The sequence below is a fragment of the Nipponia nippon genome, unplaced genomic scaffold (assembly GCF_047370975.1).
Source record: "Nipponia nippon isolate SJK-2023a ecotype South Korea unplaced genomic scaffold, ASM4737097v1 scaffold_1, whole genome shotgun sequence".
NCBI classification, from domain to species: Eukaryota; Metazoa; Chordata; class Aves; order Pelecaniformes; family Threskiornithidae; genus Nipponia; species Nipponia nippon.
Window position 1 is genome coordinate 94,517,094 of NW_028262290.1, and position 18,914 is coordinate 94,536,007.

The following is an 18,914-nucleotide window of genomic DNA, read 5'->3' on the forward strand; positions in this document are numbered from 1 at the left end:
CCTGCTAAACGTCCCACGTGGATGGCTGCTTAAGCACCTCTTAAGTTAGAAAATACAGGGAGGGTGGATGCGAGCCTTCATGCAGAGGTGGTCCAAAATGCCTCCAAGGCTATTCTAGAGATACCAGCCACAGGTCAATGAGACATGCGTTACCAGCCTCCAAAGATGATTACCCATATAGGAATTTGCACCAGTTTCAATTACAGCAATTTATGTAAATGTCTGTGCAAACAAGGCCTTTGGTTGTAAAGTCGTAGGCCTCATCTCCACGCAGTTTGTGGAGGCTAAAATCACAGCAGTCTTCCAACGTGAATAACATGTTTTAAGGGCTGAGCTTGAGACGGACAACTGTTCAGGTTTTTGTTTAATCGGGTGCCTAATCGCAAGAGATATTAAGGTAAAGATGTAAGCTGGCCATAAAGCTATTGAATTTACCAGCCGTTCTGCCACTGCAGGTTGGCAGGTATAATGGGGACAGAGATGCAAAGGTTAAAGACGCTTTACAAGGAATTTATTTTTAATGACTTCCTTTGATTGTTTTTTGGTAAAATAAGAGCCCTGTAGCAAAACAATGAGAATGCACTTTCTAACGGTTGCTGCTGTATTGTGGGGTCAACTGTTATATAGCCGTGCCGTCGGTCAGCAACTCCACTTTAACAGAGCTTAATGGTATTGAAATTTATACATAAAGCTCACGTGTAATACTGCGCAAAATTCGGCTGACAAAAATTCAGCCTGCAGAAACCACCGCAACAAACGCACGTAAGCTAAAGCTGCAGTTTCGTGTTCGGAATACACGTGTGTGCCCTTCGGTTTTGCCATTTTGGCATTTCCACGTTCCCGACCACCAGACCTGCAGGTGTTTTACCTGGAGTCGGGAAGGGAAGAGGGTTATTCCTGACAAGAAGCACAGCTCACGTCTTTGAGACAGGTCCTGTGTATTCCCGGCTTGTATGCCTTTACCCCATATTTGAAAAGAATGGTGCAAGGGAAGTTAATAACGACACCTTACAGGCAAAAGACTGCGTGTGAAGAGTTGGTTGAGGGCTTACTGCCACATACCTGGAATTTAGCCTTCTTTTCCATGTGAATTCCTTTTCAACCAGGAGATAGGATACCAGGTAAGCTGGTAGAAGCCTTTTGCCTACAGGCCAGGACTTGATTTCTCTAAAAAACAGCCTGCGACTTCAGGTTCCATCTCACCAGTAACAGCTTTAAAAGGCCTAGTTTTAGTAGCTTTAGAAATAGTGTAAATAACCGTTTCCTTAAAGCATAAACTGGTTCCTCCTATACTCATTATGGCAGTCCTCGCAAGCAGTTTTGCTTTGCCTTTTCTTTTTTCCCCATCAAGATTTCAGGATGGAGCACTTCCAAATAGTTTGGTTTTACGTACTGGTGTTATTTGTCGCACAACTCTAAACCGGTACCGGCTTTAAGGTGAAATCCCCACGACTCTGAACACCGCTGCATCACTTGTTGAGTCTTCGACACCTCTGAACCTCCACTGCAGCGAAAGCGACGGAAAGGACGACGCGAGCAGTGCCGCATGCAGCGCCTGTGCAGTTTGTAACTACTCGTATTTGCGAACCTCCGAGTCCTGCCTTCGGTTCGGCGCGGCATTTGGATCTCCCGTTCCTACGCTGATGTTCTGGGTCTTGTGAAATTTTAGGTGTCGTCAGCCGGGCGGATGAGGGACCCCCGCAGCGACCCAAAACGCACAGGGACCAAAGTTTTCTGAGGGGACCAACAAACAAAACCAGGAGCCGAGCTCTGCCCACGGAGCAGCGGATTCCTGCCTGCGGCCGCCGTACCTGGTGAGGCGCCGGGCCGGGCCGGGCCGGGCCGGGCCGGGCGGCGGCGGAGGAGGATGCACAGACATTTCCACGGGCAGCGCAGAGCCCAGACGAACTCCTGAAGCCGGCAGCCGGCAGCGCGGCACCGCCGGCGGCGGCTCGGGACGCGCTCCAGCCCCGAGCGCACAGGGCGGCCGGGGAGAGCCGCCGCCGGCTGCCGGGGGCCGGGCAGGGACGCCCGGCCGGGAGCGGGGCCGGCCAGGCCCGCCCGGCGGAGCCCCGCGGGCGCGGCCGTTGGGAGGGCGCGGGGCGCCGCGTGGCACCTGGCCGCCCCGCCGCCGCCCGCCCGGGGCATCCCGCTGCTGCGCTGCCGGCGGCGGGGGCCGGTGGGCGGCGGGGGCCGGTGCGCGGCGGCCCGGCCGGGGCGGGGGCCGGCGGCCGACTGTGCCCGCTCCGCTCCGCTCCGCTCCGCTCCTCGGCGGCGCCCCTCCCCGCCGGGAGGGCGAGATAGAGATGCTGTGTGCAACAGGCGGCCGCCGCGGTAGCGCGTCCCCGGGAGAGGAGCCGGAGCGACACGTGATGTGTCTCCTTATCAGGGTGCGCGGGGCAGCGCGGGGGCGGGCAGGGGGCGGGGGCGCCCGCGGAGCGCGGCGCGGCGCGGCGGGGTCCCTAACCGTGCCCATCTCGCCCCTCCAGGGAGGCGCGGAGGACGGGAAGTTAGCGCGGAGTTGATGAACTTTGCACATCCACAGAAACGCCATTTTGATTCCTTTTTCCGGAACAAGTTTGCGGCTGCCTCCCGTGCGCGCTCCCCCCCCGCGCGCCCCCGCGCCCCCCCCCGGCGGCCCATCCTCCCGGCATGTCGCGGCGCAAGCAGCCCAGCCCCAGCAAAGTCCGGCGTAAGTACCGCGGGGCTGCCCCGCCGCCCCGCTCCCTCACAAAGGGCAGGAGCGTGCCCTGACTCCGGAGGGATCTCGGGGTTTGGTGGGGTTTGGGGTTTTTTTTCTTCTTTTCTTTTTCTTACCGGGGGGGGGGGGGGGAAGAGGAGGAAAAATAAACTCCTGGGAGGGGGCGGGCGCGGGGGTGAGGACGTTACAGCGTGTCGGCCGGTCGTGCGACTTCTTTAAAAAATGAAATGCTTGTTAGGGGGGGGAAAAAAAGTTTCCTTTAAAAAAAAAGAGGAGGAAAAAAAGTTTGGCTGGCAGCGGTGGAGATGATGATGAGTTCGTGTAGCCTCCCTCTTCCCTTCCCCCGCTCCTCCCTCTCCTCTCCTCCCTCCGCGGCTCCTGGTTTTTTTTTTTTTTTTTTTTTTTTTCTCCCCCTTCCCTGTTGCAGACTTTCTACCAACCAGCGGCACCAGCCGCGGCGTTTTGCCTTCAGGACCTGATGCTCATCCATATTAAACCGTCTGAGCTCAGGAATCCGGCCAGATCATCCCCCCCCTCCTGCTGCAAAGTTTATTTTTAACCAGCCACCGCCACAATTTGGATGGGGCTGCGAGGAAGCAACATCTTCTAGCCCGGCTCGCCCCCGTCTCCCGAGCCCGCAGCCGCTTGCCTTTTAACTTTTCCTTCGGGCTGATTTTCCTGCCGCCGGCGGCGGCGGCGGGTCCCGGGGCGGCCCCTGCCCGCTTTTCCCGGACGGGAGGCCCGCGCCGGCGCTGGGAAGTTGGGATGAAGGCGCCCCTTCTCCGCAGGTACCGCCGGCTTGCGCCGCGCATCTCTCCCCCGGCTTTCCGCCCCCCCGGCGGGGCCGGCCGCGCCTGCCCTTCCCCGGCACCCCGCTGCCGCTCCCCTCGCCTCTCCCCCCCCCTCCTCGATTTTACTCTTATTTTTCCCCCTTTCCTCCTCTTTCTCCACACCCCCCCCCCCCCACCGTCGGTAGGGACGTGCGTGTGTCCTTTCCCCTCCCGGCCTGCGCGGCGGCGGCGGGGGGGAGCCGGGCCCGGGGCGGGGGGGGGGGGGGGGGGTGGCCGCTGCCCGCCGCGGGTGCCCCGCGTCCCGCTGTCTTTGTGCGGGGCCAGGGGCGCATCCCTGGGCGGCGGGGCCGGCGGCGGGCAGGGACGCCCGGGCGGCGTCACCACGACAGGAAGGAGCCGGGCAGCATCCGAGGCGTGGGGGGGTCCGGCCCGGGGCCGCCCTCGCCCCCTTCGCCCCCCGTCTTGGCGGGGGGCGCGGCGGTGGAGACCCCCCGCAGCGGCGGTGTTGGGGCTGAAAACAAAGTTTAGGGCCGCCCGGCTGCCGCCCCCCGCCGCCGCCGCCGCCGGTGCCCGGTGCGGATGGGAGCCAGCCGCGACCCGTCTCTCGGGCGACTGCGCTCCCCATCGCCGTTGCTACGGGCCGGGACCCCCCCGGCGGCGCGGCGGGGGCCGCCCTGAGGATGCCAGGCAGATCCTCCCGCCCAGTTCGCCGTGCAGGGGCTGGGGGGGGCTCTCCCCCCTCCCCCCCCCCCCGGCGGTGCCGGGGGCGCGGGCCGGGGCGGGCGCGGCTGTTGTTGGGCAGAGCGGGGCCGGGCCGGGCCGCGGGGAGCGCGGCGCGCCGAGATGCTGCAACTTTTTTTTTTTTTCAGCAGAGGAGGGAGGGCGGTGGATTGAACTTTGTCATGTCGCAGATAAGTTTCCTCTGGCTTCTTCTCCCTGCACTTCTCCCCCGCCTCCCCTCCGCACGCACGCTTGCCTTTTTTTTTTTTTTCTCCCCCCTGTTTGTTGGTTGTTTTTTTTTTTTTTTTTATTTTCCCCGTTTCACCTCTCGGCTGCAATATCTTCGCCTGCTCGGCATCCTCGCTGGGTTAGGCAGGAGGAGGAGAGCGCTTCTCCTGGCTCAGCACATTTCCCTGCGCGCCCTGCTCCGCTCCGCTGGGCTCCCCACGGGGGCCCGGGCGCCTCCCACGGCCGCGCCGGGGTGTCCGGCCCGGAGCTGATGCTCTGGTCCTGCCGGCCGAGGAGCCAGCATCCTGCCCGGGAGCCACTGAACTGATTAAAGAAGGGAAGAGGGGGACGCACACCAACCATCCGGTTTTAATCCCGACTCCCTCTTTCCTCTGTCTTCTGTTGTAGGTAAGATTGAGTGTGGTTACGTATTTGAGAAAGTAGTTAAACGTCTAGTTCAGCGTGATTCGGGGGCAGTGGTGTAGGAGAGACAGCAAATGCAGTTAAGTGTTTCTTACCGTTCCAACACCAGACTCCAGCCCTGCGCCTTGAAAAAAAATGTGCTTATTAACAACAGGAGCAGTTGCTAAAGAACGCCGTCTTGTCACCCCTGCAGCGCACAGTAGACAGCTGTTACGATGGCTGAAGTTTTTTCGTTGAGGTCTGTCGTTTTGACACAAGCACCGAGTTTTGTTACCGCAGTTCCTGTTTTCCACAGGGTCAGCGTGCGTGAAAGGGATGCAGTGACTCAGGGTCAGGCCAGCCATATTTGTTTTAGGTTTTAATTTTCTCTTTGAAGACTTAAGGGTATATAGTCTTTTCTTGGTGTGCCTGCATAATGCCGATTAGCCTTAACGGGAGTTGGGTACATCCAGGGAAGAATAGGCCCTTTTGTTTGTTAGAAACCCAGAAACAGCATGAATCCATCATCCAATCAATCAGAGTACCAGGGCTCTCCCTCACCTGCCGGCAGGGACACATCCAGCCTCCTCTCTTGCTACGGGGCAGCTGTGCTCGGCCCAGTGCGGCCGCTTTTGCTGCCTCACCTTCCTCCTCCTGGCAGCCGTATTCGGAACTGAATTCGTGTCATGCAGTTGGAAAAACACCATCCTTTAAGTACAATCGAGTAAACTTCTGCTCTAATTTCACAGGCAGCTTCTAGTTGTCAAACTGTTGTTTGTCCATCAGTAGTGACTATTTATGTAGCCACTCTTACACATTTCTTTTAATAACTAACGACCCTAAAGAAAAAAAAAAATGTATTTTTGGCTTGGTATTAAGACAGAATGTAACAGGGTGTTTGCTGGCTGGGGTTTGTTTGTTTGTTTGTTTTCACCTGGACCTGGGAGTTTGAAACTTCATTTGCTTGCAGACTTCAGTGTAGTGAAACATCTTATTCTGACTCAGTTTCACCCAGGTTGTGCACCCGTTCTTAAGTTTTTACACCATTCACTGACCCTCTGACCAAATGGCTTTTATTTTTGATCTGAGGGTCAGGAGATTCTTAAAGTTTCAAAATGGGGAAAGACAAATGTCTTCATTATCTGTTAGTAATATCTATCATCTCCTTTGGTACCAAAGGCAAGGGCAGCGTTTCCTAAGGCATACAAACATTGACTTCTGTAGCGCTTTTCTCAATCCTTCAGGATTTTATCACTTTGCCTACATTGAAGTTGCACTGCAATCGGAACAGTAGCTTGACTTTAGCCTGTGAAAGTTTCTTCTTAAGCAGAAATAGTTTGGATTGCTCTCGGTTGGATTTCTTATTTAAATAAAAACTGGTCATGTACTTACATTGTATAGATTAAAAACATATAGATAAATCCCTTTGGTTATATTCATTATCCCTTGTAAAAGTAGGTGGTGCTTAGAAGGTCATAGGATAAGTGTTGCTAAGCAGCTAAACAGAAGGATGCTAAAATTAACCTGAGTGTTTTTGTAAGGGATTCACTTTTTAAATTGCAACAATTTATTTTATTAACTTAAAATACCTTTTTTGATAGTAAAACATCTGAAAAAATACTTAGATGCATGAATAAAGCCTTCCAGGGGACTGTGTCGAGTGTTCGAGTTATCCACGTACAGGAGTAATTCCACCCTCCCCCAGTATGCCTGAATTTTACCAGCATTGGGCCCTCGATTTGTGCCCTTTGCAAATGTCCTTCCAGAGTTATCTGTTGCTCCAAGAGCATCTGATGTATGTTGGATAGCAGCCTGTAGGGACAGTCTTGGGAAAAAAGAAACTGCAAAGGTTCCCCAGGAACAGGCAGAAAACAAGTAAATCCTGTTAGTCTGAAATCTATGCATGTGCAGAAAAAGCCCCTTTTAACTTTTTGATGAATGTTGCCTAAGTTTGGAAATCTGTGTTTTAGGTGTACACTCTTAAAACATGTGAAATCATGTCGTCTTCTTTCAGGGCAATAAAGGTTGTTTTAAAATGAGTGTATTATTGGACCATGTTACTGGACCAGTTTGAGACGGCTGCCTTGATGATGTGGTAGCTTCTTTCTCGGGAGATAATTGTCTGTCGAGGAGGATGGTAGTGCTGCTTTTGTTTTTCTTGAAGGTAGTGAGAATGCCTGTTGCTCTGTGTCTTTTTCTTTTACCTCCTTTCTGAATTCAAGCAAGACGGTCAGTCATGGGATTACAGCTTTAAAATACGCTTTTTCAAGAGTATTCTGCAGCTTGGAAAGGGGCCAGGAACTGCTTCGTGTTCTTTTGAGTACAGCTTCATCGTGGATGGAGTGCTCAGGTACCCTGCAGCTTTGCTGGGAAGTGTCTTGAGGCGCAGACGTAAACTTTGAGGGTGAGAAGGGATTGCCTTCTGAGACCATGTGACAGCTCGTTTTTTATTTTGGGGTGGGAGATGTGACTTGCCAAGTTGTTGTTCAGCAGCTAAAGCAGGTTTTCTTTGGGGAGGCATATGAGGGCTCTTTTCTCTGTGCGTGTTGGTTTTGTTGGTTTTGGTTATTTAATACCCTACATAAACCAGCACCTATGGGAGCTGTGGTTCCCGCCCGCCCCTGAATTAGAATCACCTTTATAACCAGTGATGTCAAAGTCAGGACTTGGGTGTCTTTGGACGTGCCACTCTCTGGTGATACACTGAGAAGTTAGCTATTTGTGTGGAGCCAGGAAGGGCTTGAAACTTGCAGAGCTTTGCCAGGCCAGGTTTGGTTATCAGCGTTTGATTACAAATGAAAATAGGTGAGGTTGGCTGAGGTGGGAAGTGCTGGCTCTGGTCTGGGGTACTTCTGAACAGGAATTTCAGGAGCACTGACTCTTTGTTCTTCTTCGGTGCAAGAAATCTGATGATGGCTTATCTTTGATGTCTGCCAGTCATGATGTTTTTCCCACCTGAAGGTGTTCCCTCCACCCCACCCTACCCCTCTGTTTTGAAAAGCAGCATTTGAGGGCCAGTGACTTAGAAGAGCGCGGGCTTCCCGGGCAGCAGTACTGGAGCATCTCACCCCTCTTCCCTCAGCATTTTACTCAGAACAGGGTGACGGGACTTATTTAGAGGTCGTGCTAATGCTTTATTATGAAATGTTAAAAGTACAAATAAGTGCCAGCTGGGGCATATGCTGTGGACTCCCGTTGGACGGCTTGTTCGCGTTGTGCTGGAAAAGGGCCTGGACAAAAGGGAGAAGAGTCAGTGGGATATTTGGCTCGTGGCTGTGCCGGCGTTAAACCTGTTAGAGCAGCCTCCTGCAGGCAGAAAGGAATTGTCCTGATGTAACTGAGCAGCGCCTGGACCTGTGCTTCCTTTAGAAACAACACAGGCCTGGTGTATCCTGCCTTTTTTTTTTTTTTTTTTTTTTTATAGTGGCGTTTCGGCTTTCAGGTTGGCCAGCCTAGCAATCAATAAAGGTGGTTGCCTTTGAATAGGTGCTTTACACAAAAGAAGTAGTTGATGGGTGGAGACTGTTTATTCAGAGTGATTCAACTAAGTAAGGCTAAGAGAATCTGAATGCCTCTTTAAAGATGTGGAGAAAGGCAGCTGTTTTAACAACAGGATTCACCTGCAGAGTCCCAGCCATCGGCAGAGGTGCTACGGGGAAGGAGAAGAAAAGCTGTCAAAATGCCCCACGGGTGTTGTTAGACTCCTGAACTAAAATAGGTATTCCAAGGAGCATTAGAGAGGGAGGCCTTTCAGGCCTTGATTGCCTCCCCATCTCCTTTGCCGGTCTTCCCGTAGAAGCATGTGGAATGCAACTTTCAAATTCCACTGTTTTCCTGCATCTAACCTTCCTGGGCAAAAATGTTTTGTGTTTATCTTATTTAATTATTTGCTTATTTAATCTCAGGGTTTTGAGAGGTCCTTTTCCTTTTGAAGAAGACAACCCCTCATCCTGGTGTCTGAAGTTTCTTTGAAGATCCATTTGCACGAGGGACACTATTTGTGTAGAGCTCTCAAAAAGTGTGGGAGAGCTGCTTGCACACAGTGGCCAAGTGGCTTCCCAGTGTAATTTCTGTCAGCTTTGAAAAATTGAATTTTGACTTTTAAGTCACTTTGGGTAAAAAGTACGTTGAGCATCTTGGACATTTTCTGTGCTGATGTGCCCAAGCGACTTGCTAATTTGGTTCTAAAAGAGAATTGTGTTTTGTGGTTAACAGTGGAATTGCCAGCCTGTGATACATGTAAGACTTCTCCACTTGTCATCTCCTGGTGGGTATTTTAACAGGTGTTAGCATGTGCTTTCTTGAAACAGCACAAACGTACTCATAGGTGTTTTAGGAATGGGTGACCTGCATCACCTGTCCTTTGAAAACAGGGGATGATCAGCTGTTGACAAAGCTTTTTTTAGTTAATTTAGGTGTGTGCTTCCTTTCTGAGGATGAGAGAAGCAAAATGTTCACGTTGAAGTGTCGGTGGCCTTTGCTTTTGTCGTGTGTGCTTAGCTGGCTTTAACTCGAGCCTTTGTTAGTCCCATTTCGTACGGCAGGTGATGTCAGTGTTCAGGTGTATCAGTACCTGGGAGTGCTTTGCTCAGGGCGCTTGCATCACAGCAATAAATTCCATTCCCGTGTTCAGGCCAAACTCCTTCACACTGCTAACGTTATGGCTTGGACAAGGGAGAACTGCTTTGGATTTTGCACCAATAAGCAGCAGTACTTCCTTGTATTTCTTTTAGGGAGCAACATCCCTTTTAATTTGGACCACTCACAGCTTTGGGTAGGGGAAAGAGCCTAGGTTAAGTTCCTCTTTTTGTTACACAAAATGCATTTTCTTCATTAAGTTCGGTTCATTATGTCTCATTGCTCTTAATGTTTTGAGAACATGAGAAGCAGCTAAGCCATGAATACCCGTGTGCTTTTCTTCATTTGTGTGTGTATTTTTTTTTCTGATGTTGATGCAGTTGCCGCTGTATCGAGGACAACAGGTGACTGTGGCATCTTGTGCATGTGCTTGCCTGCTTTGTCCCCTCCTTCTCCCCAAAAGCCTTAAGGTATCCTGAATCAGTGTTCACTTGGATAACTTGCAGCACAACTCACGTATTTTGCTGTCTGTACATCCTGATGCTTTTGGGTGGAAGGAAGGAAAGCTGCAGGAGGAGGCTTGCTTCGTAAGTGAGACACTGAAGGTCCAGGAAGCGGAAACGCGTGCCATAGAAGCCAGCTGTGGAAGGGATGTAGCTGGGTTACTAAGGGCTTCCATTCGTGAGGTTTGACTGTTGTTTTCCAGGGAAGAAGTATGAGTGCAATGACAAGTGCTTCTCTGCAGAGATGTAACTTATGCCTTGTATTTGGGTGATTTGGAGGGTATATTTCTTTTGGTCTGTTTTTCTAACAGCTGCAGATATCATTTTTTCTTCCTCCTTATCAGATGGCCCAGCCAGGTGTTGCTTAGTACATCTTACTACATTTCCAAGTAAGATTCAAAACTGTGGTCCTTGGCAGCTTCTGGAACAGATCTTGGAGCAACTTCCAGCCTTTACAGCAGATAGGTGGCTTTTCTGCTCGGTAGGATCTCCTGTCAGTCTTTGAACTGTCAGGAGCCTGGCTGTCCATGTTGCAAAAGGGTAGAGAGAGCTGTATCACAGTGCCGCTACTTCCCTGGTGCAAACTTGGTTTACTGTTGGAAACTCTGCTTTTGTTTAAACAGTGAAGAATTTATTTTCCTATCAGTGCTACTTACACTTTGTGGGAAAAATCTTCTCCATCCTCTGTCTCTATTCCTCCTTTTTGGGAAATGGCAGCGTCGTTTTGCCGAGCGTGAAGTGGCCACCATGTTCGACCTAACCAGAGGGCGAATTTCTAGGGGTGAGCAAAATGATCTGTACCTCAGAGTGGATGCCAGTTACCTTCGGAGGAAGCCGTGCAGATTGTAAACTCTGCAGGAAGGAACTGGTCGATTCTGTAAACTCTGCAGCCCCACTAACAGCAGTGCAAGCAGTTCCCAATCTCTACTTGCAAAGCTTTTGGAACTTGTAAGCTCTTTAAATCTAGTGACTGAGGATTTTCCATGGATCTCCTTCCCCTTGAGAAAGAAAAAAAGATAGAAATAAAATGGTAAGGTTACTCGTTTTAAATGCTCAAAAGTCAGAAAATGAAAGTTAAGATGTTCACAGAACAGTTAAGTGGGCCAAGCTGAACACAGATCGTGCCCCATTATGGTTGCTGTTACGTGTTTAATAAATCAATAGATGTGTAAATAGTATGTAGAAATGGAAAACGTGGCTTCATTCGAATCAACAGCAAAATTCTTTCAGGCTTCACTGGACTAAGATTTTATGTGGGGTATATACAGCTGAAAGCTCTTGAGCATTCATAGTATGAAGGATGCCAGGAAACTTTAAAAAACTGAAACACTAATAGTGTCTTTGTATTTTTCTGGTGCTTGAAATTCCTACAGGTGTAGTTACAAAGTCAGTGCATCTGTTTTAGGAGCTTGTTTCATAAACAGCGAACTGAATTTGCGATATAATAGCCTATTTTGACTAACTTCTCTTCCATCCTGGTTTTGGGCATCACTGAAACGGTGCAGCCATTGCTGCATCCCTCGTCTAAATTCTAGAGGCTGTGCTTTAACTTTCTGGAGTGTATTCGCTCTGGTGAGTGGGAGGAGGACTTGTCCTTCCCAGGCCTGTCCTTCCCTGCAGGAAAAGGGAAATGTAGAGAATTCTCCCCGAGAATGGATCTGGGGCAGAGATGGCCCCTGCGTGTTTGGGGCCAGAGTTTTTATTTACACCGTTGCGTAACTCTTAATCTCCATAGGAAAAGATGTGGGTTAGTAGATTTGCAACGCCACAGACTTGCATGTGGCCATGGTCTGCCTGATAGCTGATGTGTGCTAGTATTGCATAGCAGATGTACTGATGCCTGCCTGGGGTCGTCCTGGAGTATTGGGTGACCCTGTGCAGAAGGATCTGCTGTTGCCTGACTTTCGACCTCGTGCATTGGCAGCCTCTCTTGTGCCTGCACGGCCCGAATCGTCTGACTTGTAGTAAATGTTTCCGTTTGTGTGCTCGCTGTCTTTTCAAAATGATTGCTAAAAAGTGTTTGGGCCAAAAATAATTTACGCTGGACAAGAAGATGCCAGCCGCATGTGCAAATTGCATGCTGTAGTTACTGTCCCAGCTAGTGATTCAAACGGAGCTGCACAACCCAGTAGCACAGATGTGGATTGGGAAAGTCCAGACTGCTGATTTAAAAATTTCCACTATTTTGGGTAATGGATGTTTGTATAAGCTGCCTAGTCCAAAGACGCAAGAAATGAACTGGTGGAGGTCTTTGTTTAATTCCCAGTGTACAGATGCCAAGTGTTATGCTTTGATTTCCTACACTGTAAACTCTTCGGGGCAGGGATCAGCATTCAATTACCGAGTTTTGAAAAGCCACCTAACACATTGTGGAACTGACCTGCTCGGCACTACCTCAGTATAAATGTTTAATTATAACTATCTTCTTACCCCATAATGGAGCTTTTCCAGATATCAAGGTTGAGGCATGCTGGGAACCTGCGCACTGCTGCTGCTGAGGTGTCTGCTTATGAACAGAGAGCTTTGGTTGCAAGGCAGAATTTGGGCAGCTCTCATAAATGCCTAGTTTGCACACAAGGGACAAAGATTCTTTTTTTTTTTTTTTTTTTTTTCCCCCAAGGCAGTATAGGTGCAAGTATAGACACGTGTTCAGGGGTCTGCATCTGGTGGTTTGGTTTAGAAGCAAATACACTCCTAGCTTTAATACATTTTTTAAAGCATCACAATCGGACCACGTCCTTCTCTCTCCCTTTTGCTTTAGGTCTTGTATGTAGAAGTGACAAATGTCAAGGTTCTGAAATTGAGAAATTAGAAGAAACTGGGAATATAAAGATGTCACCCCCTCAATACGTCACCTTCCCAAGACTGAAATGAAGTGCAATTGCTGGCTCTTGCCATTCACAAAGTAATCTACTTCTCTTGCCTTGAGTGACTTGCGTTGTAGCTTTAAACTGAATTCTTAAATCATCCCAACAGTGATGTATGTATCATTTGTTATGTTTATACAACATGAAAGCATATGGAGTAATGGAAACATCTAGAAATCAGACCCCCAGAGAAGACTCCCATTTTAATCAGGTTACTTACTTGGATTAAACCAACCCAAATTTAAAACGTGGGCTCATGTACTAAACTAGTTGCATTTTCAGCACTCCAGGGGTCCGTCTGGGAGTTTATCGGTGCGTTGTCGTGGTCTGTTCCAGCCAGCTTTGTAAGGAGCAGTTTGGTGTTACTAAGGTTGGAATAAGCTGATGTCAGATTTTTGTCCACAGTGCATAGCAAGTAGAGGTCAAACACTTGTACAGCCGGTGATACTATGACTTGTTAAGAATGTACGCAGCAGGTCGCTTTTCAAAACATCTTTTGAAAAGCAGCCTGTGAGAGCAGTGCCATGTAGAAGAGACATGCATCTTCCTCTGGCATCAGCAAATGGATGCATCCTATCACATTGAACTGCTGAGCATGTTTAGTCATGTTACTGTAATAAGCTCTGGGAACAGAATGGGTTCTGCCCTGTTGCGCTTCGGGAAGATTTGAATGAATTTGGCTGGTTTGTTCCACCAGGGAAACTCGTGTTTGTATCTGCTGCTTTTGTGTTCGGTACAGAGAAGGAAGGGGTCGAGTTTGTTTCTTGGCTGAAGGGGGTTTTCTTGGCAGTTTAGGATTCCTAACATTACTGTACTTAAATTCTTATTCCTTAGAAGAGGTAAAATTAAAAAAATCCTGAGTGACTCCCAGAATTGTCAGTGTTTCTGGTGCTGATAGTGTACAGATCTGCTTGGTTTTGAGACTCCTCTTTGCCCAGATAAACCGAGTATTGGGGACCCTTCTCTCGCTTCCAGCTGTAGCCTTCAGGCATCCCTATCTCTCCTGCCCTGGTGAATCAGCTACAACATACGCAAATGTAAATTTTAAATGTGCTGTGGTGGAGGTTACCGTCTTTGTCCTTTTCTTTCTGTCTTAACACAGCTTAGCCTGATGGCTCTCAAGGTATTTTTTAAATTTGCTGGGGGGGGTGCGCGTGTATGTTGGAGGCCACTCTAGATCATGCCAAGCACTGATCCTGCAGACACTTTAAACACAGATATAATTCTATTTAAGTAGGTTGTTCCATTTAAGTCAAAATACTGGCATGGGTGAAGTTAGGGGAAGTGTTTCAGGACTGGGGCCTGCGTTTAACTTTCAGAAAAAGTATTCCTGACACAAGCCAGAATCTTTAACCCGTGTGAGCTGCAGCTCCAAACTCATCTCACGGACTTCAGTTTCTGACCTACTTGAGGAGGCATTGCTCAGCCCGAGGAAGTGTCGCAGGTCTTGTGGCCTGAGAAGAGTTGGCTTTGAAGAGAGACGGCAAGAAACGTGGCCGTGAACCCAAGCTCTGTCAATATGCGGTGTCTGCAAGAGTTAAACGAAAGCACTCCAGCAGCTCATGTGCTCTCTGTGTGTGCATACTTTCCTAATCTTGACATGGGGTCTGAGCTGCAGGCTCCGAGGGCTTATGTGAAGTTGGCTTGGCTGTCACCTTTTCACTCCCCGGATCTGGCCGCGGCTCAGCACGGGGACGCTCCCCGCTGCTGGGATTACCGGCTGCAGATATCCAGCTGCCTAAAACCTGCCCCCGTGGGGCTGGCTGGGCCGAAAGGTGCCCGGCACGCCTCGCGACGCTGCCTGCCCTGCTGGGGAGCAGCAGAGGGAAGAAAAAGTGCTCTGGTGGCCCCTTTCCTGCACCTGGAAGATGTCTCGCACCCGCCTCGCGCTCTCGGGTTGGTCTGGGTGAGCTTTCTGCTGCTCTGCTGTCGTCGTTTGGCTGGAGAACAGCTGCCTCCAAGGATGGGTCTGCTTTAAAACAGGGGAACAGCTGTACAGAGCCGGGCCTGCGGGCCCTTCTCTGATGCTGGCGGGCTGTCTCTGCGCCTGTGGAGAGGGAGGATGGAGCACGTGTTTTTCTCCTCTGGATGACAAAGTCCTAAGGGCGATTTGGGCCCTGCCTGTCTGGGAAGAAAAACTACAGTTCCTTCAACCCACAGCACGCTGTCAAAAATCGCTGAGCATTTCTGACCAGAGGCTGGAAATGAAAGCTGCCTTTTTTTTTTTTTTTTTTTTTTTTTCTTTTTTCGCTTAGGTCTCCTTGGAAAAGCTGCCAGTGACCACCTCGCCCCACCCTGCAGACGTGTGGGCGGGAGTGGGGGTAGCCGGCAGGAGGGAACATCACCAAAAAGGCAGAGCGACTTGGCTCTTGGCCACGCACAGGAGCAGGAGCAGCTGCCTAGATGGCCCCCGGAGCCTCACTGATGTCAGCATAGCCAGCGCTCCTTAAAACGCGGCACCGGGGGGGTGGGGTGGGGTGGGGTGAGGGGGAGCAGGGTCGGGAGCAGGTTTAGGGGGGTAAGCCCTACATAAAACAACCTCCACGATTCTTTCCCCCCTCCCCGGCTTCAAAACAGACCTCTGCTTTCTGTAGGAATGGGAAGGTTTTGGGTGAGCGAGTGAGAGTTATGAGAAATTCGTAACAGTGGAACAAGTTACTGAAAGCAAGGAGCAGAAAGAATACGCGTTGTAAAAATTGTGTGTGTCTGCGGTGTGTCTGTTTACTTGTTTTTTTCCTTTTAAGAGAAGTGTGGCTAGGAACAGTTCAGTGCTGTTGGATAAATCTGTCAGTGCCGTTCCCTTCTCTCTCCCCTATGTTGTCTCTGAGAACCTGTCACAATGTGACAGATCACACTGTCAAACATCATACTGTGTTTGAAAAGTATCTGGCTTGCCTTGGGATGCTGTACGAAATACGGCGGGATGTGGCATCCTGCAGGGAGCGTGGCGCGTGTGCTCACTCGGCCTCCTGCGCGTGCTTGAGCAGAGGAAGGGAACGCACATCAGAAGGACACGGTTGTTCGCAGCTCCCTTCCACTCCCCTCTGTTGTTCTAAAGAGACAGTACTTTGCCTTACCCGTGAGGTTTACCAAAGCTGTCTTTCCTCATGTGTTGATCCCAAGGATCCCTGATGGTGAGAGCCTCTGCGTGGTTAAGGGCGGTGGGGCTGTCTGACCTCCGTGACGTGGGATGCACAGTGCAAAATGACCCCTGTGATAGGTACTGAACTGAATGAACGCGAGTTCCTCTCGGGCCTGAGATGACTTCTTCCAGTTTAATAGCTAATACAGTAGTTTCCGAAAGTCGCAAGAGAATCTGACGTGTAGCTGGAAGTGCTGAGGGAAGAGGATACCAGCTTTTCCAGAACTGTGCAGCTCAATCACAGAACGAGGTTGGACTGGACACGAAAACTGGATTCCAGGGTGACGTGGTGATTGCAGCCTCCGCCGGCTTTGCTTCTTCCCACAGCTGGGGAGTTGATTTTCCCAGCAGGCCTGTGCCAGCGTAGTCCTGCTGCTAGTCTTGTGGTGTTACCCCAACACAGAAGTCGTGCTTGAATTCCTTGCAAGTGGTATGCAGCGCACAAATCTAGGCGACAGGGGTAAGCCAGCCTATCCAGGCTTGTTGCAAAGCTGAATTTGCAAAATGCTGTCTCCATCAAGGCCAATGTAATAATAAGTTGCAGAGATTCCGCCTTGAAAAACAAACAGCTTAACACAGGCATTTGGGGAGGAGGGTGTTGTGCTCTTCTATAAGGCTCTTGCTTTTTATTAACTCAGGTTATCTTTACGAGCCGGATTAACATTTCCTATATCATTCCAGAATTCTTGTAGTAATTAGCGAAAATGACACAGGGTCACAGCAGTTGTATGGGACCAAGTAGGCATCTATTCACGTTCTTTTCAATTGGGACAGTGGCATGAAGAATTTATTTACTGGAGGTCACAGAGGGAGACGGTAACAGAGGCGGAAAAAGAACCCAAATGCTCTAAATCCAGTCCTGTGTCTTCACCATTAGATCACGCTTCCTGTCTAGGCAGATGAACCCACATAAAAACCTTGGTTCACAAACAGATGACATTCAAGTACTACCAGCAGTGTAAAATACGGCTAGGGCTAATATATTTGCTCTGACTTTCATCTTGAGTGCCTGGCGGAACACCTGTAAGTATTTACATTTTAACATGAGCTTTTGTGCTTGTGAAAGCAGACAGTTTGACAGCAATGACCTCTCGCACAAAAGCCTGAATAAGTGATGAACTTCCAACAAATCCATGACCTGAACTCTGCTGGATGCATATTGAAGGCGACAAGTTAATATGGCCTGTGGCAGTACCAACAAGAGGCCTGGCTCTGTGCTGGACTCTTCTGCTGGAGGTGGTCCGCAGGCGAGCCTCTAACCACCGTCCCTGCCCAAAGGCCTGGAAGTAAGTGTGCCTGAACTCACTGCCTAGGCGAGGGCCTCAGGCAAATGTTTGCTGCAGAAAGGACTTCAGGCTTTCCGGAGGTTTCTCGTCCTGCTGCTCTGCTCTGACCCTGGTGAAGGGCTTGGTTTGTCGTGCAGAGAAGGCAGAAGGCTGGATGTGTCTCTTGCCTCCCAAGCGGTGCACTTCAGAGTTCCTTGTGCTTCGACTGAATTGAGTGGTAGTTAAAACTTCAATTATGGGCAGCTCTGGAGCTGGACGTGTCTCTGCTGCAAGCGTGGTAACCACTGGCCATCAGACAGGGAAGACAGCCGTGGTACGGTAACCTCTGAAATCGCCCTGACCTGAATCATGCTGAAGCTGCGGCTCCGGCGACACTTCCCCAGGACTGCCCTGTCCTGGAATGAACAGTTCCTGGTACCTCCTTCTCCAGTGAAACTTGGGGTCAGAGCGGGGAATGCTTCTTCAAGCTGACAGAAATGCCTCTGGATCTGTGGCGGAAGGGTTTTTTAGTCCTGTGGAGTAAGTCGCGCTGAATTTTTCACCTGCAAAACTGAAAACTAGAGGGATTCCTACTTGTGTCTAATAGCAAGTCAGACCAAAAGCCCATCTAGCCCAGGATGCTGATCGATGTGGATGTATCAAAACAGAGTATGGCAAAAGGGCCCCTGTTAACGGTGCTTTCCTAGCGTAGTCTTCCAGCACGGTGCAGCTTCTGGAATCTCTTGAGCCGAATGGGTTTTATATATGTTCAGTATTTAGGTTCAAGAATCCTTTTTCCTGAGCTTGTCCAGTGGCTTTTTGAACCTGTACAGACACTCGGCATGTTGTGGTGGTGAGTTTTGCAGTTTAACTACTAACTTTGTTGGAGGGGAGGTGAAAAAACAACCTTCTAAACCCGCCACTTGATGCTTCCGCTTGATACCGTTTAGGACTTGTACTATGTGTCCGAGTAGCTAGTACTCGGACACTACTGACCTTCTCCACACCTTTCAGGGTTTTGTGGACCTCAGGTGTATCACCTCTGTGGCCTTCCTCCCAGGTTGAAGCCCTGATCTGAGTATCAGTTATTAGGCAGAAGCTGTTCCATGCTTTTGATTACGTTGTTCACTGAACGCTTGTTAAAGCTACAGTTTGCCTTGTTAACATCTATCACAGGCACATGCCAAAAGTACTTTATTTGCCTACATATTTATTGCTGTAAGACATATACTTGGATAGGCTTAAAGATTTCCAGGTGCTGCCAGGATTCTCCAGCAGCTTTTTTGGGAAGCTTTCTCAGTGTTGGCAGGTTACAGGCAGAAGATGCTGATCGGGGAGGGTGTTTGCAGGTCTGGCTCAATTACTTCCATCCTGATTGCTTGAGAACTGCTTTTTTAAATGGTGCTTTGCTAGCTGCTTTCCTTCCCAAATATACGACTGGTTTCTAAGAGCAGTGTCCCTGTATCCCTCCACTTTTTCCCCTCCTACAGATGGCACCCTGAAGCATGCCCTGCCTGTCTAAAACTTTAGTGAATGCAACTTATCCAGAGACAAGGGACATCTGTCCTTGCCAGCTCTGGGGGTATTTCTTTGAGCCCCACCCAAGCCAAGTGATACTACCCACAAAAAAGTTTGCCTGCTTTCCAATGCTAGCCTGCTTATTTGGGATGATGACTAGGATTCACCCATCTGTTTGGTCTCGGCAGGTATCAGAGGA

The 18,914-nt window shown here is 50.0% G+C and overlaps 1 protein-coding gene across 8 annotated transcripts in view; it reads left to right on the forward strand.

Moving 5' to 3' along the window:
* The first annotated feature begins 2,203 nt into the window (after nucleotides 1-2,203).
* Nucleotides 2,204-18,914, forward strand: part of RREB1 (ras responsive element binding protein 1) — a 127,537-nt gene continuing 110,826 nt past the window's right edge. For 5 of the 8 annotated variants that reach the window (XR_015705949.1, XM_087762908.1, XM_087762927.1 and 2 more), the window contains exon 1: nucleotides 2,411-2,692. Coding sequence is in view for 3 of the 8 variants with exons in the window: in XM_087762890.1 (XP_087619016.1) it covers nucleotides 2,653-2,692 (40 nt within the window). In the remaining 5 variants the exon portion in view is untranslated. Of the gene's footprint in view, nucleotides 2,391-2,410; nucleotides 2,693-3,124; nucleotides 3,490-4,573; nucleotides 4,849-18,914 lie in introns of those variants that run through there. The other 3 variants (XM_087762900.1, XM_087762936.1, XM_087762946.1) reach the window with 3 other exon arrangements.